The following is a 27,175-nucleotide window of genomic DNA, read 5'->3' as shown; positions in this document are numbered from 1 at the left end:
CGGCCCCTGCATGGTGCCCGCTCCGCCCTGCTAGCCGGGGCCGCGGCCGGCGGAGGGAGGGAGCGAGCGAGGCGGGCGGGGTCGCGGAGCCCGAAGCCAGCGTGAGCCGCGCGGGGCGGCCGCGGCCCGCAGGAGGAGCGGGCATTCCCGGCGCGGCCGCGGGAGCCCCCGGGCGGCGGCGGCGGCGGCTGGGATTGAAGGTGGTGCCCGGTGGGGAGCGCGGAGGGGATCGTGCCCGCGGGCCCCCCTCCCCCGGGCCGCCTCTCCGGCGGGTCCCCCCCCGCCTGGACCATGGCCGACGACGACGTGCTGTTCGAGGACGTGTACGAGCTCTGCGAGGTGATCGGCAAGTAAGTTCCGCGGAGGGGGGGCGGCGGCGGCGAGCGGCCCGGCCCGGCCCCTGCGCGCGGGCAGCGGGATGCTGCGCTCGGCGCCCACCTGAGCCGCCGTGCCCGTGTGTCACCCGCGCCCTCCGCTGCGTGCGGCGGCCGCGGTGACTGCACGGCGGCGCCCGCCTTTCGGAGCATGGGCGCGGAGGGGAGAAGCTGCCCGGTATCTCCTCCGGCCACCGTGCTCCGCCAGCTCCCCTGCGCCCAGCCCGGCTGCAGCCGCCGCCGCTGCTGCTTTCCCCAGCCCGGGTCTGCGGCTGCCGGCTGGGCAGGGGCAGGCTCCTCTGTAGGGCCGCGTCTCCGTGGGGGTATCTGCGCGTTGGGGCGCCAGGTGCCTTCCTGTGCTTTGCTGCATAGTAACCAGCTCGTTAGTGGCAATGCCGGTGATACTCCGTCTCAGGTAATGCTCAGTTCCCGTGTGAATCCCTGGCGGTGCCCACCGTCCGCTCGGAATAACGACGCAGGAGGAGAACTTGGCCTGTTAGAGGCTTATTATGCAACTGCTGTTACACCGATGTTCAAGGCGTGCATCACACCCAAGTTGGGATAGCTGTTAACGTGGCACCGCTGTTTTGGCTCACCAGTGTGGTAGGGTGTATGGAACTGACAGTCCGAGTCCCCCACCTTTTTTTATCTGTGTTGTGTAATTATACTCGGCAAAATGCAGAGAATCAGCCTGATCAGCACGTTGATGGAAAATTGAAGCTGAAGTTCCCCCTCTTCTGTGACTATCCAGTATTGAAACCCATTTTATCAGCCTTCTCTCACATTTCATATCTTCAGGGCTTAGATGTTTTGGTTGCAAAATGGAAATGAAAGGGAGATACACCATATTTGAAGAGACTTATAACTTCCTCATTTTATGCATATTTCTAATTCAAAAATTGATGTTGTAGGTGTTTCAGCAGTGAAGCTGTTTTCGGTTTGTTGATGACAGTGTCTTGTGGAAGTCTGGTGTAAGGATGACTAGTTACAGTGTTCTCTGGATTTTAAGCAGAGTGGAATTTTATTTTTTAAATTTATTTTGCGCAACATGACTGTTGGCTGAAATGTCAGTAATTGTTTGACTTGAAAACCAGGGCTAAAATAGTCATCTTTCTTGAATGACTGTGTTTCCTCAGAATTACACTAACATGTCAGTCTTCAGATCAGATTGCTTTGTTCTTAATTAAATACAGATATTTGGGCACTTTTCATTTTATTGTCCATTATAGGGCACCATTGTCTTAACACCTATTGCTTTTGTAAAACACCTTGTCAACTATAAAGCTTTAAAGAGGCTTGTTGGTTTGCACAAGAAATGGTTTAACTGATGTTACTTAATGCTTGTCAAATGGAGAAAAGCTTCTGTGCTTAAGAAATTGGACAAAACTGGCACTACCAGTAGAAGAACAATTTCTTATGTTCATGTGATTTCTTCAGGTGGTGATATTGTGTATGAATTATAGTACCTAGTGTATTTTACTCCAATGTGGTTAGGGTTAGTAAAAAGGGCATAATATATGTGCCTATATTTATGAATACCTTTCAAAGGGGGTTGCTGTAAATATTTCGAAGTATAAAATGACTCTTATTTTGTGTGCAAATGCTTCTGAAAAGATAGCACAATAAGCTGTAAATTACTTGTAGAACTTTAAAGTGAATAGTTCAGTGTTTCTGAATCACGTGGTCTTTTAAAACTGTTCTTCGTGATGTAAATAGGTTAATATTGTCAGAGTAGTGCTAAGATTACACAGCCTGTAACAAGAAATAGGTTGGGTCTTTGCACTGCTAGCACTGCTAACTAGTTATGCTTGCTTAAGCTGTGTCTACACTGCCACTGTCAGCGCTAAAACTTTAGTCGTTCAGGGGTGTGAAAAAACATCCCCGAGCGATAAAAGTTTTAGCGCTGAAAAGTGCCAGTATAGATAGCGCTTTATCGCCAGGAGCAGTACCACCTCTTATTTGGGGTGGATTATTTTTTTTATCGCCAGGGGACAGCTCTCCTGGCGATAAAGCATGACTACGCTGCCCATGTCACAGCGCTGCCACACTACCCTTAGTTGCCTTCTTTTGTAGAGGTCAGAAAGATGTCATTCCTCTTAAAGACCATTTTAATAAATAGCTCCATTATTTGTATAGTTGGTATTATTGTCACTTGAATGGGGCTATAGTTGGAGTTCTTACTATGTACCACCTCAGATCTATGAAGCTTATTCATCTTTGAGCCCTCCGAGGAAGGCTAGTGTAAAACTGATTTGTATTGCTGCATATGCATCTTGCTAAACAGCTCTCAGTAAACCATCAACTAAGTGTCTGTGTTCCTGTGACTTATTACTGATTGATACAGTAATTTAGCTCTTGCAAAACAGCACACCTGGCCTTGATTTGCATTTTAGACACATGAAATAATTAAAATATGTATAATTTCTTTTTCCAAATAGATAGTTACCGCTACCATCTTATGTGGTCTCCCTGAAAACATGTCTTTCTATGGAAAGGAGAATGGTAACATTAGTGTTACACATCTTCAGGGGTTGACCAAATCTTAGAAGTATATCCTTATATTTCTCTTCTGTTGATCTGCAAACCTATCTTACCTGGGATTTAATCTCCCAGCTAACACACAAAAATGCAGTTTGCTGTTAGACTTCTTTTAAACTCTGGGTTAACAAAATTTGAATGAACAAATACACTGGTAAGAATAGTTGATTTTATCTGAACAGACAAATACTTTTAGTTGCTTTTAGCCTTTTGGAATATGTTTCATTGTAATTTCATACTAATTAGTTGGTTGAAATTAAAGTTGTGTGTTAATAAACAGTCTGACTACCCCCTGCTTAAATTCTGTTAGTAGGCATTGTTCAAGTTGGGTGGATGTTGGAGGAAAGGAGTGTAAGGACTGTGAAGGAATAGATACATTCATAAAAGTGTATCTTCCAGAAAATACTTGAGGGGAGATTTTCACTTGTATATACTATATCATATACTTCTTTATCCCTAAATATAAAACAAGTATTACATAGACAGTCAGCACCATGAAACTTCTATCTCTTGTTAAACTTTGTTGCCTTTAACTTAAAATTCAGTGGTGTCCTTTAGGATACTAGCATTGGTGATGTTACTGTGCCAGTCCCAGGTTAAGTTTTGGATTGTTGACAAACTTGTGCACATCCAGATGCACTCTGATTAGGGCTTGGTTTAGAGTAAAGAATTAGGAAGTTTCTGTATGAGCCTTCACAGATGTGTTAATTTACCTCAAGTTAACTGGCAGTGAGATGAGTTATAGACAAATATTTAAGACTTTCTATGTAAAGCTTTACTTGGAAGCAACTCTCCTTTGCTGTTGAGCAGGATATATGCTAAAATATTTAAGTGTTTTCATTCTAATGGTGAGGCAGTGAATTAGATTCATAATTCATAGATAATTACGCTAAGTGCTTTTTTTTTTTTTTTTACTTAAAACCTTAATTCTGACCACAGCATATAGTAGTCTGTATGAAACTTAAAGTGGGTGAAGAGGTTTTACCACATGAGGTGTTGCCATGAAAATCATTGAGCTCATTCTTTACTATATACAATAGTTTTCTTTAGGCTGAAAATAATGCCTAGTTTCCTTTTTAATGCAGAAGGGGGACCATGGGTACAGAACATACAGGACCAGAACATGTATTTTATGTTCAGTATAGTTTTGTTTTCAGTCCTTGCTGTGTAAGGATTTTGTTTCAGCTTTGATTTTCTGGGCCTCTAAGATTCACATTGATTTATGGCACTCATTTAATGCTAACATGGAGACTACTTTGTTGGGAACATCACAGACAGACTACGGGTTGCTTTCATTGCAGTTACTTATACTGTTGTCTATCAGAATGCCTTAATTGTAAGTATTTCAGTCTAATGCCTTACGCTGCAGTAAATTCATGTTAAATGGACATTTGTCAAGATTAAAATTGTATTTTTTTTAAAAATTCCTCTTGTGTTACTAATGGCTTTAACTATTCAGATCTGAGAATCTTTAAATAATGCAATTTAACCTCTGTCTTCAATTTCTCATTTGTTTTTACTTGCACAAGGCCGAGAATACTACTGGCTCTCAATATGCTTTCTGCTACTTATACCAGTTTACTTTCACATTTCACACACAAAAGGATGGTAAACAAAACAATTAACTGTAATGACACTTTTTAACAAACAATGAAAGGAAAGCTAAAACCGAACAATAAACAAAGATATTCAACAACCCCCCCCCCCCCAAAAAGAAATTTAAGGTGTGAAAAAAGCAATTAGCAATTGCATCTTTCTGTCTAAAATACTAGTGCACTAATTCTGAGAACTATGGAGATATTTAATGATACTGACGGGCACACTGGCGCTGATATGGAAGGGTTGGTAAAAGAAGGCTCGGATGTATGCTGCCTTAATACTAGCTCTGAGCAATGGCAAGATAGCTTATATTTTGGCACAGGTACCAAGCACTATCCCTTGTGGGGTGATATCAGCTAAAGCATTTACAGACTTTCTCCTTATTACAGCAAAAGACAAGATAGTATTATGAAAAAGGTGTATTGCCTTTTGTCCTTAAACAAAAGCCCCAGAAATTGTTGATGACTTTTATAGTCCTGTAATATTTCATGTAGATATCATGGTACAAGTTAAAGGTAATCAAGCCATATTAATCCTAATATGGTGTTAGCAAAGGTCAGTTCTTAATATCCAGTAGGCATGTCAAGTGTAAATTTTGCTCTGAAAAACATTTCCTTTTTAAAGTCCTTCATTTAACAACTTACAAATCATAATGCTTGAATATATGTATCTCTGCTACTGATTAATATTCTCAAACCGTTTAATGTTGCACTGTGTAGGTTGTACGTGTAGGCAACTGTTAATCCAATTAAGATTACAACTCAATTTCCATTTTAAAATGAATTTTGGTACTCTATCTAAAATCCACAAACTGATATTGTCTTCAAAGATAGGCTAGGTTTGAGGTGAAAGTAGGTATTTTGTGCCAAATGTTCAATTCATTTAAAGAATTTTCTTAATCTTGACACTAAAAATAGAGGTAATTGCCAGAGTTAGCGGTCTAAAAGTGTCAATTTCTAGCAAAAAAACTCACTTCTGTTTCCCACTCAACTGCATGAGTTATTGCACAAGGTCAAAGATTTAGTTGATTTGGTTTTTAGAACAGTAACATGAAAATGGCTTGTAGACCCTGAAGGCATTAAGTTAAGACATCAGAAGATTGTTGGAGACCTACTTTATTTTTATTTATTTATTTTAAATTGTATCTTTCCTTGCAAATATAAATGTCCACCTGTGAACAGATCAGGAAGGAAGCTTGTCACTCAGGAAAGGGAATAGAACTTCCAGAAAACCTTAATGTAAACTTAAATTTTATCGGTAAATCATGTCTCACTTTCAAGAGTGACAGTCATCAAAGTTTAAAAAAATTCTTCTAAAACTCTTTTGCAAGTTTGAGAATGGATTACGATGACACTTTTTGGACTTATTCATGTGACAGAAAGGAGTGCTTCCCTGGTCTGAAACTCAAGTTCGAAATATTTTGCTGGTGAGACAGCTATTAAAAGTGTAATCCAAGTGTGTGTGTGTGTGACTGAGAAAACCAAAACTAAAACTCCACCCAAACTAGAACTTTTTCACAGAGCTTGGTGTAATTCTGGAAGTTATAATGATAAGGCCTTCACGTTGGGATCCCCTCTTTCAGTTTGCCATTATTGTCTGTTCTTTATTCAGTAGTAGGTTATGGTGTAGCATGGTTCTCTTTCTCTTTTTCCCAGGTTTAGGATTTCCATTTGATAGTGTCAAGATTTTCACTGTTTTGTGTTGTGGGCACCTGGAATAGAACGTCTCCCTGCTGTGGGTTGGTTGTGTAGTTGTTTCTCTGGATTTGAACTTTGCTGCTCCACAAAGTCCTCTGTTAATCTTGATATACCCTTCTGCATAACTCCTAGTGTGCATTTCCTGTAGACTGTAAACGTGGTTTACATGAGAGGTTGATTGGGGTGAATCTGAGGGCAGAGGAGAAAGGAAGTCTGGTAGTGGTGGTAGACATTTTACCTCAGTTGCAAACCTTCAGAATTACTGTCCTGAGAAGTTCAGCAGGGCCTTGTCCTCCAGGCCTTAAAGACATGTGGAGACCCTTGCAGCGTTCATTAGGAACCACATGAGATTAGGAAAATAGAGTCTAAATCGAGTGTTGTTGACACCCTGGAAAGATTTAGTCCTAATGCGAGGAGGAGTTGGCTGACACCAAAGGTCATTCCCCATTCATTGCTTCCCCATTCTCCCCCTGCAGACCTCATCCTTCCCAAGAAGAGCTCCCCATTTCTACATGTTGCAGGCCTTAGGAAACAGTGGAGTTCCACTCCTGTGATCGTTGAAAGCCTGCAAGAAAGAGGAGATGAATACACCTTCCCACAGGTGCCATGTTAGTATTAGTTTAAAATAGGAATCCCAGAAAAATCTAAGGTTCACTCACTTCCACATAAGAATTTAAGGGAAAAATCCTTATTGGATATTGTAGGTAGCTGAATTTATTTGCTTTATTTTTTTCTTCAGTGTTAAGGTTAATTTTACATCTTAAAATCTAGAAGTTCAGTTGAAATAGTCAAGCTATACTCAGTCTTCCTGTATACCCTGAGAACATCAGAAACTCAAATTTTTATCATATTTGATTTTGCTAGTGACCACAGAAAATAGAATCTTCCCCATAATCATACAATAAGATTCTAGTAAGTTAAACCTTAACTCTGAATTTCCTGCTTTTCAACTCTATGTATATTTTACCACCTGCAACTTTCCTTTAGAATTTTATCTTTAAGTTATTACTGACATATAGTTTTACTTTAATAAATGTTTTGTCAGAGAGAATCTGTTGGTGGCAGAGCATGCAGGTCAGTGTTAAGAAAACTGTTTTTTATAACCATGAAGAGTCGATTTTAACACACTACACTACCTTAAATACAATACTGAGATGTCTTCCATTAGATAAGTGACATTTTACTATGTTGATAATGTAATATTAGTTTAGTAATCAAAATGTATATCTTGTGATGTATTCATGGTAAGGTCATATAGTAAGTACAAAGAAAAAAGAAAAGGAGTACTTGTGGCACCTTAGAGACTAACCAGTTTATTTGAGCATGAGCTTTCGTGAGCTACAGCTCACTTCATCGGATGCATAGCATATCGTGGAAACTGCAGAAGACATTATATACACACAGAGACCATGAAACAAAACTTCCTCCCACCCCACTGTCCTGCTGCTAACAGCTTATCTAAAGTGATCATCAAGTGATCATCAAGGAAGGCCATTTCCAGCACAAATCAAGGTTTTCTCACTCTTCCCCCCACCCCCCCCCACACACAGACACACATACAAACTCACTCTCCTGCTGGTAATAGCCCATCCCTCTTTGAAACCTCTCTTTATAATGCGCATGATAATCAAGGTGGGTCATTTCCAGCACTAATCCAGGTTTTCTCACCCCCCCCCCCCCACACACACCCCCTCCAAAAACCACACACACAAACTCACTCTCCTGCTGGCAATAGCTCATCTTACAATGTGCACAGCAATAATCCAAGTTTAACCAGAACGTCTCAGCCACACTATCAGAGGCTCGTTCACCTGCACATCCACCAATGTGATATATGCCATCATGTGCCAGCAATGCCCCTCTGCCATGTACATTGGTCAAACTGGACAGTCTCTACGTAAAAGAATAAATGGACACAAATCAGATGTTAAGAATTATAACATTCATAAACCAGTCGGAGAACACTTCAATCTCTCTGGTCACGCAATCACAGACATGAGGGTCGCTATCTTAAAGCAAAAAAACTTCAAATCCAGACTCCAGCGAGAAACTGCTGAATTGGAATTCATTTGCAAATTGGATACTATTAATTTGGGCTTGAATAGAGACTGGGAGTGGCTAAGTCATTATGCAAGGTAGCCTATCTCCCCTTGTTTTTTTCCTACAAACCCCCCCCCCCCCAAGACATTCTGGTTAAACTTGGATTATTGCTGTGCACATTGTAAGATGAGCTATTGCCAGCAGGAGAGTGAGTTTGTGTGTGTGGTTTTTGGAGGGGTGTGTGTGTGTGGGGGGGGGTGGTGGTGAGAAAACCTGGATTAGTGCTGGAAATGACCCACCTTGATTATCATGCGCATTATAAAGAGAGGTTTCAAAGAGGGATGGGCTATTACCAGCAGGAGAGTGAGTTTGTATGTGTGTGTGTGTGTGTGTGTGGGGGGGAAGAGTGAGAAAACCTTGATTTGTGCTGGAAATGGCCTTCCTTGATGATCACTTTAGATAAGCTGTTAGCAGCAGGACAGTGGGGTGGGAGGAAGTTTTGTTTCATGGTCTCTGTGTGTATATAATGTCTTCTGCAGTTTCCACGATATGCTATGCATCCGATGAAGTGAGCTGTAGCTCACGAAAGCTCATGCTCAAATAAACTGGTTAGTCTCTAAGGTGCCACAAGTACTCCTTTTCTTTTTTCTTTTTACGAATACAGACTAACACGGCTGTTACTCTGAAACCTGATAGTAAGTACAGCTTTCCTTTTTGGAGGGGAGGGGGGCTTCAACAGTCTAGAAACTAGGTTGTTCCTCCTTTGCTGAGTAGGCAGCTCTGTCAGTCAGCTGTTAGACTTTGTTGCCTTTTTTTCATCAGATAATCTGTCCTCATTGATTAGTCTCTTGTAGGGCATGTTTGCAGTGCAGAGTTAGCCTGGGTTAACTCTGTGGTGGGGTCAGATGCATCATGCAGCCTCTCAGCTGATTCAGGACGGTGGCTATTTTCTATAAAAAGGAACTTGGAAGGCATTCCTTATGTGCAGCATGAATGGGATAGGCTGTTTGCGCTCCTTATGCCACAAGATCTCTCTTGTTCCACTTCCAGGGAGTGGAAGTATTTGGCAAATTGGCCACCATTACGTACTGGCTAGTGCTCAGTCCTGCTGGGAAACCATCCCTCTCCTGGGCTGAGGTCCTGCAGCTCTTAAACGTCGTACTTGTCTATACAGTAAAGTATATTGGTATATGTGGTAAGCACTATGGTGCAGTTAACTACATATAGTAATACCATTATAACTACAATGGTTTAAATTCACACCATATCTTAAACTGGTATAACTTGTGTAGACATGCCCTAAGAAATAAAGACAGAAGGGGACCTCTGTTTTCTCATTTAACCTTCAGGGGCAAGTTGGTATGTCCTCAGGTGACAGAGATGTCCTTACCATGACAGCAGTTGTGGTATGCTGCTGTTCTAAGATACCTATATATCACTAATAGCTGTCTGTAAAGTGATATAGTTAAAGCAGTACAATCTGGTGTGGACACAGTGATTGCTGGTAGAAGGGAGCCTTAGATCAGTACAACTTAGGGCTTGGCTACACTTGCGAGTTAAAGCTCATTAAAGGAGCCCCAGGCGCACTAGCTCACACTACCCGTCCACACTGGCAAGGCACGTAGAGCCCTCTTACTCCGCGGCTAGAGTGCTCCTGGTACTCCACCTCGGTGAGTGGAATAACGTTTTGTGCGCCCCCGCTGGAGCACCGTGGCACCAGTGTGGATGCCCTAGTCTGTTAGTGCGCTCTGATCGGCCTCCAGAAGTGTCCCACATTGCCTGTGCTAGCCACTCTGGTCGTCACTTTGAACTCTACTGCCCTGACGTCAGGTGACCAACCATCAGACCTGCCCTTTAAATTGTCTGGGAATTTTGAAAATCCCCTTCCTGTTCGCTCAGCCAGGCGTGGAGTCCTCTCAGCAAGTCTTTCCAGGTGACCATGCCTCCACGCGTCAGGCGATCCCCAGTATGGAGCAATGGCGAGGTGCTGGACCTCATCAGTGTTTGGGGGGAGGAAGCTGTCCTGTCTCAGCTGCGCTCCACCCATAGGAATTACGATACCTTCAGGCAGATATCAAGGGACATGATGGAAAGGGGCCAGGATCCAGGATGCACTGCAGTGCAGGGTTAAAGTGAAGGAGCTGCGGAATGCCTACTGCAAAGTCCGCGAGGCAAACAGCCGCTCCGGTGCTGCCCCTGCGACCTGCCGTTTCTACAAAGAGCTGGACGTGATACTTGGCGGCGACCCCACTTCCTCTCCGAGTACCACCATGGGCACTTCAGAGCCCAGTTCAACAAGGCAGGAGGAAGAGGAGGAAAGCGGGAGCGAAGGTGCTGAGCCGGAGGAAGACACCCCGGAATCCCTAGATGCATGCAGCCAGGAGCTGTTCTCAGGCCAGGAGGAAGGTAGCCAGTCGCGGCGGCCGGGGCTTTGGGAAGGACAAACACCAGAGGAGGTTCCCAGTAAGTGGCTTTTATTTTGTGAAGGAAGTTATTTGGTGTGGGCTCTTGGGGTGAGGAGGGTTAGCGGTGCGTGCATGCATGCCAAGATGGGAATAGGGCGTTGATGTGCTCTCACATCACAGTAATTGGCCTCAGTGATCTCTTCAAAGGTCTCATCCAGAACTTGGGCAATGCGCTTGTGCAGGTTTCTCAGGACAGCCACTGTGGTCCTTGTCCCAGTAAGGCTAACTTGTCTGTGCCACTGCGCCATGAGGGGCAAGGGGACCATTGCTGCATCCAGGCAAGCTGCATATGGGCCAGGGCAGAAGCCACATTGCAGTAGAAGACCCTCCCTTGCTTCCCAGGTCACCCTCAGCAGCGAGATATCTTCCAGGACGAACTCCTGTGTAAAATGTGGGGACAGTGTTCAGTATTGGGGCCCCCTGCCACTGTCGGCTCTCCCCAAGGAACAGAAACAGAAACCCAGAGGACAGTACAGCAGTGGAACAATTAGTCATGTTTGACCTTGTGCTTACTCACCATTTTGGGCCTCCTGTGGGTTATGTGCGCTCGCTTTGGGACAGGCAAATTATGCTATTTGTATATCAGCATGGAAATTTTCCCATGACTTTCCCACATAATCCAGTGAAGTCACAATGACTCCCAGATCTCAGCATTACCTTGATATTGGTGCTGCACATAACAAAATTCATTCCACGCATGGACAGAAAAAATTAGAGGGAACACTGCCTGTAACCCTGTCCCAGCAGTCCATACTTCCTCTTGGGGCATCATATGGGGCAGGAGCTCCTCCAGTTCCCAAGAGAAGAGGAGGCAAGCTGGGCCTTGCTCGCTCCCTCCCTCCCTCCCACCACCTAGCCATAATGGTGCCACTAGCCTAGTTTTCCCTGCATTTCTCCCCCCCTCACCCCCCCCCCCCCAGCCCCCCTTGTATATCCACCTTTCCTCTGGCCAGCTAATGTATTTAGTCTGGCATTTCAAGTGGTAAAAGTCTGCTGCAGATTCCCATGGTGATGCCTTATGGGAAGTTTGTTATACATAATAGAATTTTTGTTTGTCCTTTTACAAAAAGCAAATCCCTAGGAAGTTGCATACAAAAAAACTACACTAAAAATGTTTAGGTTGTGAAGTTAAGTAACTAAAAGTTGAGAAATATCAGATTTACGGTTGCCCATGTAACCTTAATTTGACCCTCTTGTGTGTATTCTTTATGATCTTTAATAATGTCATCACATACTACTTTGGCCATAGGAACCGTGCCTAATTCAGTGCACAGGGTGGAAGCACAAGGGAGCCAAATTAAAGTTCCATAGGCAACTGTAGATCTGGCATTTTCTAACTTTCAGGTGCTTGATTTTAGAACCAAAATAACATTCTGTCAGTATATTTTTTTTATGTAGTAAGTTTTACAGACTTCAAAAAAGAGAGCTTTGATTCTTGTAGTACACTGCAGGTTCTGTGTACAGCAGTTAGATGTATAGAAGGTGCTGGGACTGCCAAGAATCCTTGATGACAAATGAGAATCTAATTTCTGCGGAAGCAATTATTAGTAATGCTGTTTACTGCCACTTCTGCTGTGAGCCGCTGTGCAAAAGGACTGGTAAAGTGGTTACAGTAGGGGTCTTGAAAAACCATCCTGAATGATCATATTAAGAAACCATTTAAACATCTTTTCAGGCTATCAGATTTTTTTTTTATGTGCTACAGTGTTGGGTATTGGTCATTTCTATGAACGAACAACTTAACTGGCAGAAGGGATCATTGTTTTAAGGTGTGGGCAGGTTACTAACCTCTTCAAGGAGGGAAACATCTGTGCTGGGATATCCTGGAGCAAGCTGTATTGAAAAGAACAGCTTTTTAGTCACAAAGGCATTATCTGTCCCTTTGCTACTCACTTAGGGAGTGTTATTTTATCTTTCCCCTGATGGGTCCAAGTTCACATCTTGGTTCCAGAGAATCCACAACCCCAGGACTCCAGTGATCAGAAACCAATGGTGCTTCTGATGCCAGAGTACCTGCTGCCCTTCTCTGTTCTTCCTAAATGGCAGACTGTCACTGCGTTAATCAATGAACAAATGTGTGTTATCAGGCATCTTGTTTGAGTATTCTTGGGAATTCATTCTGCCACCTGCAGTAGTCAGTTTCATGTCTTCCCTTCACTTCCTGTCTGGGAGAAAGTGAAGCCATGATATGGACTCTGGAGAACCTGTTGGCTGGATTCCTTGGACCTCCAGTTCTAGACTGTTAGCCATATTTAGGAATTTATTCTTTGCTGTTCACGTTCCTCAGACTATCGGGAGGTGCTCTTGTAATCTTAGATTTTAAGTGCCTCAATTCCTTTATCAGCTTACAAGCACTTCAGATTGGAAAGTAGTCAATGCTTTGTAGCTGTTTAGCCCAGGATATTTCCTTGATTCAGTTAGTTTGTAGGATATGCTTCTTCAGGTTTTCATTGAGCTTTCTCATCAGATTCTAACAGTTTGCCATCATTCCTCAGTGTTTTCAATAATCTGTATTGCCTCTCAATTTAGTGTGAGACCTGAAAACCTTTTTCACAGATTCTGCTGACTTCAGCACCTCTAAAAATCAGGTCACTCTGTAAGGTACCTAATTAGGAAAATAGGTGCTTAACTTTGTCTACCAAGTGTGGAAACTTTGGCCAGTATGACTGACTGACTTTCAAAAAGGAGAAAATAAAATGTTAATTGTATTAAAGACAACCTAAAAATATTTTCCAAATGTCTTCGTGATGTAAAGTCAGAGTTGCAACAGAGTTTTATGCGAAGGGAGACGGTCTGTATAATCCTAAATGATAGAAGGAAGGTGATTCATGAAAAACTTCTACAATGTGGTCAGTGGTGCAAGTAGAAATCCTTTCTTGCTGGTACTGCACTCATGGGAGGGACACAAGCGGCGGGGTGGGGGAGTGGCATGTGACCTTCCCACATGACCCTCCATACAACTCCTCCCCAGCCCGGGGTCCCCACACTCTCCCCATCCACTCCGACACCCCCTTTCCTGTCTAAAATTTTACAACTGCATCTGTTAAACAGATGCAGTTGTAAAATGGTGCTTTGGGCCCCTGGTGCCACCTGTACTTCCAGGTGTCATTGAGGATCCAGCAGCACCCCAAATTGAAAACTTCTTAAATGAAAGAGGGATAGGAAAGACAGTCAACCCACTTTCTCTTAACACACTATCCGTGCCTCTCTTATGTCCAAACTAAGCTTCTGCCAGCTTACCTTTATCTAAGGGTTTGTCTTCACTACCAGTGTTTAAAGGGCTCCTCTAGCAGCACTTTAACGTGGCTGTGTAGTTGTGGCACCAGTGCTGGGAGAGAGCTCTCCCAGCGCTGTAAAAAACCCAGCTCCGCAAGTGGAGTAGCAACCAGCGCTGGTGCACTATCTGCATTGCCACTTCATAGCGCTGAAACTTGCATTGCTCAGGTGGGTGTTTTTTCACACCCCTGAGTGAGAGAGTTTCCGTGCTTTAAAGTGGCAGTATAGATGAAGCCTAAATATTGCTCTCTGCCTGGCACTAAGAAAGCAAAGATGCTGTGCCATCTGGGCTTGATGGAAAAGAGGCATAGAACTGTGTGTATCATGTGCATCTGGATAGAACTGCAGCCCAAATTGTTTTTATTATTTTCCTCAGCATGACATACAGGAGGGGCAATCAAAATCAGCCTGGTAGAACGTTCCAGAGAACTGTCTCTGGACAGATAAGTAATTGATCAAAATCACATTCTCTGATCTCTTGGGGCCAAATCCTGTTCCCATTGAAATCAAAAGAAGTTTTGCTATTGAGTTCAATGGGAACAGGCATTGACATTTGGAGAGGAAAGAACAGAACCACTCAAGAAAGGGTTATGTTGCTTATACCACAGATATAAAAGGCTGCTGACTCCTATGCGAAAGTCAGCAGACATCTGATCTTTGTCCATTGCAATGAATAAGGCTAGAACAGTCTTTGTACCATATCCAACTCACAAGTCCATCTGCAAAGGATCAAGGAAATATGAAGGCTCCAGATTACCTTAAAACCCTCAGTCCCTTGGTTAGAATGCTCTCATCCAGTATGTGTTCATAATCCAGAGGCTGGAGCAGGAACCAAAAACATTGTTTAAACACCTTCTGTCCCCCCCACTTCTCCCTCTTGAGGATCCCTGACCAACTTAACAGCACAATACAAACGCTAACAAACTTAAACCAAGCCTTTGTTTAAGTTTGTTAGCATATGTATTGTGCTGTTAAACCCATATAAAGAATGGTTTCAGAGTAACAGCTGTGTTAGTCTGTATTTGCAAAAAGAAAAGGAGTACTTGTGGCACCTTAGAGACTAACCAATTTATTTGAGCATGAGCTTTCGTGAGCTACAGCTCACTTCATCCAATGAAGTGAGCTGTAGCTCACGAAAGCTCATGCTCAAATAAATTGGTTAGTCTCTAAGGTGCCACAAGTACTCCTTTTCTTTTTTCATATAAAGAATGAATACCCTCCTTAGCCCTGTTCTTCTCCTTTAAGGAGCAGAGTTCAGCTCCACCTCCCCCGAGGGGAGGGGAGGGGCTAGCCTCCCCAAGTCTTTCCAGTATCCCGTACCTGCTAAAAATCTCTTGCCGGTACTGCGTACTAGAGCGTACCACCCTACTTGCACTCCTGCATATGGTCCGCTGTTAGTTTGAAGACCTCCTATGTTTTCCAGTAATACCTTTTAGAAAGTGGATAGTAGGAGTTTACAGCTACAGTCTCCGTTGTTCGGAAGCTATACTAGCTTGCAAAATTCTGCAAATAGAATATGCGTATATACCATAATCAGGAAGTATTTGGGAAGAGCTCTGTGGAACCCTGCCTTCCTTGACTGAAGCTTTAAGGAAAACATACCTCATGAACTTTATTTGGCCTTCTGTTTATTAAAAAAATCATCTTAGAATTTGACACCTAATTAGCATCTAGTTAATCTCAAATTATTTGGTACCAGCTACATTTATGTTAATAGTTCTTCTATTAAGCAGCAGTTACTATTCATGTTAATAGGCTAAATTACTTTCATGGGAGGCAGCTGTCCCAATGAGCTAGTATATGCATTTATTACATTTATAGAACACTTCAGTCCTTTGCATGTCATGGAATTTCATCAGCCTCTTCATGGCAGCAGGGAACCTGAAATTTTGGTACACATCAGCAGAGATGATGGAGATTTGGCAGAATGACCTGGACAAAGCCCTGCCTGATGATGTAAAATGTATTGTGAGTACTTCAGTGCATACACAGAGCCTGAGTTTTTAAGCTCTGATATAAAAATCCACATGATAAACTTCAGGCCACTCTGCTTCTCCTGCAGATGAAGATCTGGCCAATCCTGATTAAAATGCTAAGCTGCCACCTCCAGCAGAGGCTGAAAGATCTATTAATAGTGTAGATTCCTCTCACTTTCTTTAAACATCAGATTCTCTCTGTAGGTCAGTGTTTCACTGGAGCACACAAAGATCCTTTTCCTCAATGAGAAAAAACTGCCAAATATCAATCTTTGAGCCTCTTTCCTATCCCCAATAAATTTGGCTGTAGAGCTTTTTTAAAAAATTGCACAGATTTTTGTCTAATGAAGAAGGTTAAGATTGTATGAGGTTTCTATTCTAGCCTCCCATTTTCAGTTCATAGTTTTTTAAACTTCCTCCTACTGAGCAAAAACTTTCCATGCTTGGTCTCTCCTTGCTGAATTTTATTGTGTGAGAACTGAGCGCCGTTCAGTTGTTTGGGGTTAGAGTGAAGAAATCAACAACTTAGGGATCACTACCTGCGTCCCTGTTTTTTCTATCACATAGTGTTCTTCATATGAGCTAAGTATCTTAAGGCTTAACGTGGAAGTTGCCTAAAGATTAGGCATTCAAAAGCTCCTGAATACTTAAGCACTCAGGAACCGAAGCTTCAATTAAGTCAAACCCCTAAGTCACTTTTGAAAATAGGACTGAGGCGCCCAAATCACTATGGTGCTGTTGAAAATTTTACCCTAGATCAGAAAGCTGGGAGTCAAAACTCCTGTTTTCTTGGTTCTGCCATGAATTTATTTTGTGACCTGGGAAAATCACTTAAGCATCCTTTGTTTACCCAGCTATGGGGGAGAGGGGAGAGAAGTGCTTGTCTCAAAAAAGTGCTTGGATTCTCTTCGTTAATGTAGATGTGCTGGAATGTGCAGTGATACAAGGGACAGCTACGTACACTGGTTGATGGAATGTTATATTTCTAAATGTGTTTTGTTGAAGGCTATTTTAAACCATTTTATTCCTAATCTGCCTAAGAAAATGTTCCGTAAAAGGCATACAGTGGATGCATTTTAAAAATTCACTCTGGTTATAGGTTTCAGAGTAGCAGTCGTGTTAGTCCGTATCCGCAAAAAGAAAAGGAGGACTTGTGACACCTTAGAGACTAACAATCCGATGAAGTGAGCTGTAGCTCATGAAAGCTTATGCTCAAATAAATTTGTTAGTCTCTAAGGTGCCACAAGTCCTCCTACTCTGGTTATAGTTATCGCTTCCAGTGGTATTGTCCATTTTAAGTAGAAGGAATGGTCTGACACCTGTAATCAAAAATGAGCTCTTTGTGTATATCTGTAATAATAGGTTTTGAGGTGAACTTCAAATCTTGGTTAAGATTTCACTTTCTTTCATTTCCTAATTTTGTTTCCTTCTATCCTCCTTCAGTGGTTAGTGGTGGCAAAAAAGTCTTGAGCAGATCTCTAGAGGAAAGGCAGCTTGAACTGAGGCTTCCCTCCCCGTTCTGTTCATCTGTACTTGTACAAAGAGAAGCGATTTCTGCCTTACCCGGACATTTTCTGGTGGTAGGATTTAAGAGAGTATGTATCATAAAATCACGTGGGTAAACGGGATTGCACTGGCTCCTTTATGTCCACTTCTATCAGAAAAGATGAATGGAGCTTTAAAGTGACACACATTGAGCTCCTTCCCTACTACTTTACAAATCCAACTGGGGCTAATAAACTCCTATTATTTTGTTTTCATGGTGCGATTGTTCTAAGTATTACAGTCCTACAGACTACCTTCACTGGTTGTTGGTCTTGCTGTGGTCACATTCTAGAGGCTTCTGGTCCACTTATTCCCAATGGTTTTAAGGACTACTTTTGAAACATTACTAAAATGCCTCCAAATCATAGTAATTTACATACAAGGTGACCAAAGAAGATTGTATTTTTGTGCATCTGTTTCCTCCAGAAAAAAAAACTCATTTTTTTTCTTGTCTTTGAATGACCTGCAGTGGAAAGCAAGAGACAGATTTATCTTCCTGATTCTGTGTTTTTCTTTTTGAATTGTCAGTGCACATCTAGAGTTTCTCCCACAGCAGTTTTATTTTCCTCTTGTCTTTGCCATCAGAACTTCACTTTCACTCTGAGTCTCAGCGTATTTTAATACCTTTTTATTCTCCCTTGTAAATCCATAGATTTGTTCCTGTGCCAACTTTCATTCTTTTTCAGGCGCTTCCTTTTTTAGTCTGCAGCTGCTTGATGTCTTGAATCTGCTTTGTCCCAGCAACCTCTAGCTTTCTTCACATTGGCCTCCAGGTTTTTTTTTTTTTTTTCATAGCATCACTTTTTGTGTATTCATTCGTATGAACATTCTCCAGATAATGTTACTGGTATATCTTGAGAGAGCTCTTCTGTTTAGGCTTTCCACTCACGGCTGTTCAGACATGTTCTAGGCTGTTATCCACTCAAGGAGATACGTTCAGATTCAGCATCTTCCTATTGCCATGCAACAGGAATTCTCCCATGGAATCTATGGTTTGCTGCAGAATTGTGCTTCCAAATCAAAACTTGAATACATTTAAAAAAAAAATCTACCCCTCATGGCTGCTGGAAACAAACTCCTTGAAAATGTCAACAATATAGCAGTGTTAGCTCTCTTTGTCTGAGGCCAGCCTGAAACAGCACTGAGATACAAACTGCTCCCTTCCAAGGAATTGGCCACACAGTGTGCAGTTTTTCTATCAGAAGGGTCAGTGGGGGGTGAACAGAATTTCAGTGTTTAACTTTTTTGGTTTTTTAGTTTAATTTTACAGGATTATGCCTTTGTGTATAACTCTAAAAACTGCAATTGCCCACAGCCAATGTACAGTGGCATTTATGTTCTCTCTCAAATTCTCTCATTCTGCTTCTACAGCAGAGTGAATTTAACAGGAAACTGGTCAACTTCATTGCTCCTGCCCAGAATTCAAAGGGCAGCAGCAAAGTTAGGATTCTTCCCCTAATGATGATGCTTCTAGGCTTGTGTGTGAAAGTAGGAAGCTTTACCCTGCCCTATTTAGTGGGTTGGGATGAGATGTGTCTGGCTTCTTACCTAAGTGAGACCTTACAGGATTGCGTGGAGGGGGAGAGAAGGAGGGCTTCTTCTCTTACACCTGCCTCTGGCTAAGTGTCTGTTAAACTTGTGCACAATACAATTAATGACAGGTAATGAAAATTGCTGAGTTAAAGGGGAAGACTATTGTGGGGGAGAGTGGAGGTATTTGGGGGAAGAATGATTTAAAAGTTTTATTAGCCCTTTACATCTATACTTGCAGAAGTTATTTTCCCCAACTCACAAATCCTTGTTTTAAGGCAGTGAAATCTTTTGTTCAAAATTGTGCTCCCAGGTTTTGAAGACACTTGTTCTGTTGCTCCTAAAAGTATTAAACTTATTGCATGTTTATGCAGTTAGTGGAACCAGAAAGTAGTTGGCTTGAACCATCATGTAAACATGTTTTTCACTTTGAGATGGCTGTGCCCAAATACCATAGACAGGCTAACGGTAATGAAGTAGTGAGATGCAAGCTCAGGATGATGCTGCTAGTAGTAATGAGTCTTTCACCTCTGTAAATTCTTTAATCTTCACAAGTACTGAATATAATCCCAATATTTTAACAGCAACAGCTTCTTAAAACAAGTTCTTACCTGATACTACTTCTAGTAAATATATAATTATCATAACCTTCTATATTTCCAAACCATGCTACAAATTTCAGGAAATTGTACAAACTGACTTTATATTGTACTTTAAGGCACTGGTTCTCAATCAGGGGTTCACAGCCACCTGGGGGTCTCCGAGAAGGTTTCAGAGCTTCAACTCTGCATGGCAGAGCTCAGGGTTCAGCCCTGGGAGGCGGGGGTTGGGAAAGGAGCCTCCACCCCCATCTCACATTAGTGGGTCACCCAGCCTCTCTGGGTTGCGGGGCTCAACCAAAAATTGTAACATCACTGCAGAAGAGTTCTTTCTCCCCTTGCCATCAGAAGGGTTTGCCTCACTGCCATTGACTCCACAAGCTGGTAGCAGCTAGCCAAGGAGACGTACCTCTGCTCTGCTACATCAGCATTTCATGGAGCAGGGCCAAATGAAAGGCAGAAATACATGAGGTCATGTGCCCCCCCACCCCACATCACCACTGGTTGGGGTCTGCTGGTTTGTCTGTTTAAGTTTATGGGTCACTGGGTTAAAAAAAAAAGGTTGAGAACCACTGCTTTAGGGTATAACAGCTTTACCTGTGTTTGTATCACAATGTTGAAGTGTACCAATTCCTAAGAAAAAAGGGGCGGGGGGGAGTGAGGAGAAAAAATTAGGGATTCCAGGTAATGCCGTGAGGCTTTTTCTAAGGGCTAACTGCACTGATCCACAGTATTGCATTTTTACACAGATATGACCAGTACCCTCATCCACTTGTCTTGTCCTTGGTCTTTCAGATTTTGTCCTTGTTTGCCTACCACATTCTGATGGTAACACAAATCACTGGGATAGGGTACTTTTGCCCATGACTGAGAGTGCAGGTGGCACAGGTTCCAGACATTCTTTACTCTTCAGCACCTTTCCTTAGAATTATGAGGCTTTATCCTTTGGGTACATCTGCATGAAATTATCCGTAAAACAGTAATCTTAACCAAAAAAAGTGGAATTAAAAGGAACAGTTTGGTTGATGTAACTAGAGTTAGGCTAACTAAATAAGACAGTCTTAGATAAGTTACAGAGAGGGGAAAAATATGGCTGTGAGGTTTCATTAATATTAGTGCAAAGCAAATTTTGATTAGGAATACTGTTTGGGTGGAACGCCACATGACTATTCTCCATTACATCTGGATGTTTTTCTCTGCTTTACTGTCTCCCCAGAATGGTAAACCCAAAGCCCCAGTGACTTCCATTTTCTTGGGATAAGTACAATGTTTAACTTTTGCTCTGTGCCATTTGTTCCTTTTATGTACGAGCTATCTCAAGCCTTATGGCTGAATACTCCAAGGGCTTGTACCCATATAACTGCCCATATTAGGGGTTTTGCCACTTTTAATTTGTTTGTTCTAAATTGATATAGCAGTACATAAACTGTGTGTAGATCGGTCCTGGTCTCAGTCTCTTCTGAATTCAGCTTGAGTGTGGATCTTTTAAAAACATTTTAATTTCTTCTGTAAAACATAAATTACTGACAGACCCTAAATCATAAGTGTGACATTGTCTAATTAAAATATAACCATGCAAATCATTATTGCTACCACTGTTATATAATTGCAACGAATCTTATACAAAAGATAATTCATGGCCAGAAAGGGTTAAACAGCTTGCAGGCTAACTAACCCAAAGCTGACCTTTAAAGACATTTTAGAAATGATAATTAGGGCTATTCTATGGCTAGGTAGGCTAGAACTTTGAAATGCAAACCTATATTGTTAGAAATGATACTAAGTGTGTGCATCTTAGGTAGTTCTTGTCTGTCACTATAGCTAACGATTCAGAGATCGAAAGGGAATATTAACATTTAGATGAATTTTGGGTGAAATAATGTCATTGTCTGTGTGTCTTTGATAAACTGCCTAATGGATAAATTAATTACTGGTGGTGTTTAGAAAACAGAAGGTTACATCAAAAGCCTATTGTTTACCCAGGACTGTGTGGTCAAGTGGAAGCTAGAAAACTATAAAACACCATTGGGTCCTGATCCTGTTTATCTCAGATCTGCTTGAGGTTTCATGCAAGGGAAGCCTGAGCCGCAAGGACTGAGATCCCATTCTGACTGGCCCATCCTGAAATAATATTGGACATTGGACAATAACCTAGGAACTAAATTGTAAAGGAACTCTTTGCAACTACAAAGCTCACCATCTCTGCTATGTATCTGAGCCTCAAGAATTGAACTCATGTCTGTATGTATATTGATCTTTTACCCATACTCTCTTTTGTTTTTTAATCAATTTTAGTTTAGTTAATAAGAATTGGTTGTATGCATGTATTCAGGTAAGATCTGGAATATTCATTAACCTGGGAGGTAATGTGTCCGATCCTTTGGGATTGGTAGAACCTTTTCTTTTATATGATGAAATAAGATTTTCAGAACTCTTCATCATATTTGACTTGAGTACCTGTATGGAGGCCTGAGGCTGGGTTACTTCAAGGGAACTGTGTTGTTTGGGCTTCTGAATAGTCAGTAAGGTATAACAGAAGCTGTTTAGTGCTGGCTTAGTAAATCTAAGTATTGAAGTATCCACCAACTTTGGGGTTTGTCTGCCCCATTTTTTTGCAGTTCACCCTAATTGAATGACTTTGTCTGGCTCCCCACTGGGACCCCAGTCACAATAGGTCACAGTGGATAAGGTGGCAACTTGACTGTCATCCCTAAAGTGAATTCATTTTTCATAGGGCCAAGGAAGTAGTGGTTTCTTCATTTTATACAAATCTTAAGGACCCAAATCGGAGATTGTGGCCTACTTGGTGAGAAGCAATTATAATATACATTGTACTGACTAAAAGGAACTTGTGATCAGTGGCCCTGTTGTCATATGGTGTTTTCAATCAGTGAGGAGCCAAAAAAGTTCAAAATAGTCCATGGCAGTGATTCTCAAATGTGTTTTACCCAGGAACCACTAAACTTAAATAGACAAACCAAACCCCAACCAGAGGCTATGCATGGGAGGGGCCACACAGGGTCACATGCTCCCCCCTCTCGCCCCCGAGTTCAGCCTTCTATTTGGCCCTGCTCCCTGAAGTGCTGATGAAGCAGAGCAGTGATGTGTCTCCTTGGCTACCTGCTGCCTTCTCATGGAGTCAATGGCTGTGAGGCAACCCCTTCTAATGGCAGGGGTCTCTCTCTTCTGCAGTGATTCTGCAATTTTTGGTTGCGCTCCCCAACTCAGATAGGCTGGATGGCTTGCTGAGGTGAGTTGGGGTGGGGGTGGTGCTCCCTCCCTGAGCCCCAGTGTCCGGGACCAAAGTCTGGTTTATTTTGGCAGACTCCCTGAAACCTGCACCACAGACCCCTGGTTGAGAGCCAGTGGTCTATGGGAAAAACTTTCAACGGCATCACAGTCACTTAGGTGCGTTTGAAAAATATATCCTATGACATGATGGATGAAATCATGCACATTGGAGGCATACAAAGCAAGGGGCATAGTTATTCTGCTTTTCATATGAAAGCACTATCCTGAGCAGAAAGGTTTCATGTTTTCTCTGAAGAGGTTTTTAAGGTAGCCACACAATTGACATGCTTTCACAAAGTCCACCAAGTTAGCTATGCAAGCCTTGCTGTATGCTGCTTTTTGGAACAACTGCTGCATGCAATTTAGTGTCTTCAAAGATGGAGGTAGTAATTAGTTTTTTTTTTAAACTTGTTAACTTTTTAATAGAAACATAAAGATGTGTTGGGATAAATAACTTAAATCAGTTTTCTGATAATGTATCCTTTCAGTAGGGTACCCAGAAACTTAAAAAACAAAGAAACAAACAAAAAAAAACCCAAGTGTTTTTTTAGTGTTATATGGCTCTTTCTGCACCTTTACTACTTTGAAGGGGTTTTCAGCGTAGTGGCATGTTGTAGACCCAAGAGCAAATGTGCTTCAGCCTGTTCTCCCTATGTGCTGCTGTTAGCATACAGCCCACACAGGTAAGTGCTCCAAGTTTCTCACATCTTCCTGTTTTATCTGTTCCTTGGAACACCTCCTTTGGTCTTGGGGGAAAACCTTTCCTCCTTCTCCCTACCACCTGGCTGAGCACCTGTTACTCTACACTGGATGATACCATGATCTTGGTTTGTGAAAACTTTGCTGGTGTGGCTCCTAGAGCTACTCTTAGTTGAATTATGCTAGAATCTGGGAAGATGCAAGTTCTTTTGTTGCATTGGAATAGACTTTTTTCAGTCCCTGTATATTAGTATTCTAGCAAATCTTATCCTATATATTTACATTTATTTGGATTTAGGCTGTCTTCTTTCCTGTCTGTGAGTATGCTACGCATTTTTGGTTTCTCAAATTACAGCGCTACCATACAATTTTGGTTTCTCAAATTACAGATATTCTTATCCTCATCAGTGGATTGATTGCCTCTCCATAGAGCGGGGGTTTGCCTGAGCTTTAATATGTGGAAGGATAAATTGTTGCCTTCCATGACTGAACAGAATTGTTACTTCAGGGAAATGAGTTAAACATTGGTAACTTTATGTGACTGCTAGCTTTTTGTTAAATCTTGACTGGCCTTAAAAGCCAGAGACTAAGCGACCAAGGGGAGGGAGGAGGACGTAGTAGAATTGCTATGGTTAGGAAGTGCTGCATCACCAGTGCCAACGCTGCTCCTTTCTCCACCTGTGCCTGTATCCAGACAGACAACCTAACCATGGATGCCTCTACTCAGATCGTGGTGTAGATTTGCAAAGACTGTGACCTGCATTTCCCATTCACAGAACACCAGGCTGGGGAGACCATCCAGTGTGAAAAGTGCCTACAGGTGGAATCTCTCAGGAGCAGGTGGGAGAGCTACAGGAGGAGGTGGCTAGGCTGAGGAGCATCCGTGCCCACGAGGAATTCCTTGAGAGTATTCATATGGAGACACTAAGATGACACTAAGCTGTGGGGAGAGGTAGATATGCTGGAGGGTAGGGATAGGATCCAGAGTGACTTGGACAAATTGGAGGATTGGGCCAAAAGGAATCTGATGAGGTTCAACAAGGACAAGTGCAGAGTCCTGCACTTAGGAAGGAAGAATCCCATGCATGGCTATGGGCTGGGGACCGACTGGCTACGCAGCAGTTCTGCAGAAAAGGACATGGAGATTATGGTGGACAAGAAGCTGGATATGAGTCAGCACTGTGCCCTTGTTGCCAAGAAGGCCAACGGCATATTGGGCTGTATTAGTAGGAGCATTGCTAGCAGATTGAGGGAAGTGATTATTCCCCTCTATTTGGCACTGGTGAGGCCACACCTGGAGTATTGTGTCCAGTTTTGGTCCCCCCAGTACAGAAGGGATGTGGACAAATGGAAGAGAGTCCAGTGGAGGGTAATGAAAATGATTAGGGGCCTGGGGTACATGATTTACGAGGAGAGGCTGAGGGAACTGGGCTTATTTAGTCTGCAGAAGAGAGGAGTGAGGGGGGATTTGATAGCAGCTTTCAACTACCTGAAAGGGGGGTTCCAAAGAGGATGGATCTAGACTGTTCTCAGTGGTAGCAAATGACAGAACAAGGAGTAATGGTCTCAAGTTGCAGTGGGGGAGCTCTAGGTTGGATATTAGGAAACACTATTTCACTAGGAGGGTGGTGAAGCACTGGAATGGGTTACCTAGGGAGGTGGAGGAATCTCCATCCTTAGAGATTTTTAAGGCCCGGCTTCACAAAGCCCTCGCTGGGATCTAGTTGGGGTTGGTCCTGCTTTGAGCAGGGGATTGGACTAGATGACCTCCTGAGGTCTCTTCCAACCCTAATATTCTATGATTCTAAGGCTGAGGAAGCTATCCAGCTACAGAGGACTGCTGTCACATCTCTAGGGAAGGAGGATACTGAGGGGATACTGGCTGCTGGTTACTTCTGGCAGTGGGCAGTGCTCCACCCCTACTCCCAACCCACCCACCATGGTGATGGAAAACTGGTATGCTGCCCTGGCAATGAGTGAGGAATCACTCCCAAAGGTGGAGGAGGAGAAGCCATGTACCCCCAAGGCTGGGAGGATTGCAGCCGCCACTCTCAGGAGGAAAAGTAGGGTAGTGGTGGTTGGTGACTTTGTTCTGAGGGGGACAGAGGAACTCATCTGTCATCCTGACATGGCATCCTGGGAGGTATGCTGCCTGCCAAGGCCCCATATCCGAGATATTACAGAGGGATTGTCAAGGATCATCCAACCCTCTTACTACTACCCCATGCTACTCATCCATGTGGACACTAATGATACTGCAAAGTATAACCCTCGGCAGATCAGAAGTGACTGTAGGGCTCTGGTAGTAAGGGTGAAGGCGTTGGGAGCATAGGTGGTGGTCTCTTTGATCCTTCCGGTCCAGGGTAGGGCCCAAGAAAGTTGGTGGAGATTGGATGTCTAACATAGTGAATGCTAGTGAAAATGAGGTAGGATCAGAGGCTAAAATAGGGAAAGAACAAGTTAAAAATTACTTAGACAAGTTAGATGTCTTCAAGTCACCAAGACCTGGTGAACTGTATCCTATAATACTCAAGGAGCTGACTGAGGAGATAATGACTGAGCCATTAGCAATTATCTTTGAAATGTCTTGGAAGATGGATGAGATTCCTGAACATTGGAAAAGGGAAAATGTAGTGCCCATCTATAAAAAGGGAAATAAGGACAACCTGAGGAATTACAGATCAGTCAGTTTAACTTTTCTGTACCCAGAAAGATAATGGAGCAAATAATCAATTTGCAAATATCTAGAAGATAATAATGTGGTAAGTAACAGTCAGCATGGATTGGTCAAGAACAAATCATGTCATACCAACTGGATAGCTTTCTTTTGACAGGGTAACAAGCCTTGTGGATGGCGGGGAGCGGTAGACATGGTATATCTTGACTTCAGTAAAGCTTTCAATACTGTCTCGCATGACCTTCTCAGAAACAAACTAGGGAAATGCAACATAGATGAGTAGTTATCAGTGGTTCACAGTCATGTTGGAAGGGCATAATGAGTGGTGTCCCACAGAGATTAGTTCTGGGTCCGGTTCTGTTCAATATCTTCATCAATGATTTCGATAATGGCATAGAGAGTACACTATTAAAGTTTGCGAACCATACCAAGCTGGGAGGGGTTGCAAGTGATTTGGAGGATAGGATTAAAATTCAAAATGATATGGACAAATTGGAGAAAAATGGTCTGAAGTAAATAGGATGAAGTTCAATAAGGACAAATGCAAAATACTCCACTTAGGAAGGAACAATCAGTTGCACACATACAAAATGGGAAAGGACTGCCTAGGAAGAAGGACTGCAGAAAATCTGGGGATCACAGTTGACCACAAGCTAAATATGAGTCAACAGTGTAACACTGTTGGGGGGAAAAAAGCAAACATCATTCCGGGATATGTTAGCAGGAATGTTGTAAGGAAGATGTGAAAAGTACCGGTAATTCTTCCGCTCTCCTCCATGCTGATTATGCCTCAGCTGGAGTGATGTACCGAGTTCTGGGTGCCACATTTCAGGAAAGATGTGGGCAAATTGGAGAGAGTCCAGAGAAAG

At 42.7% G+C, this 27,175-nt stretch overlaps 1 protein-coding gene across 9 annotated transcripts in view; it reads left to right on the top strand.

Annotated features, from left to right (window-relative positions):
* Positions 1-231: 231 nt before the first annotated feature.
* CASK (calcium/calmodulin dependent serine protein kinase) overlaps positions 232-27,175 on the top strand; it is a 411,477-nt gene continuing 384,533 nt past the window's right edge. For 8 of the 9 annotated variants that reach the window (XM_074969135.1, XM_074969125.1, XM_074969132.1 and 5 more), the window contains exon 1: positions 232-350. In XM_074969135.1, coding sequence (XP_074825236.1) covers positions 292-350 — 59 coding nt within the window. In that variant the 5' untranslated portion in view covers positions 232-291. Of the gene's footprint in view, positions 351-644; positions 790-27,175 lie in introns of those variants that run through there. The other variant, XM_074969096.1, reaches the window with a different exon arrangement.

This window comes from Natator depressus, chromosome 1, assembly GCF_965152275.1.
Source record: "Natator depressus isolate rNatDep1 chromosome 1, rNatDep2.hap1, whole genome shotgun sequence".
Lineage (NCBI taxonomy): Eukaryota > Metazoa > Chordata > Testudines > Cheloniidae > Natator > Natator depressus.
Note: the sequence above shows the minus strand (reverse complement) of the source record. Positions and strands in the feature narration are given on the sequence as shown.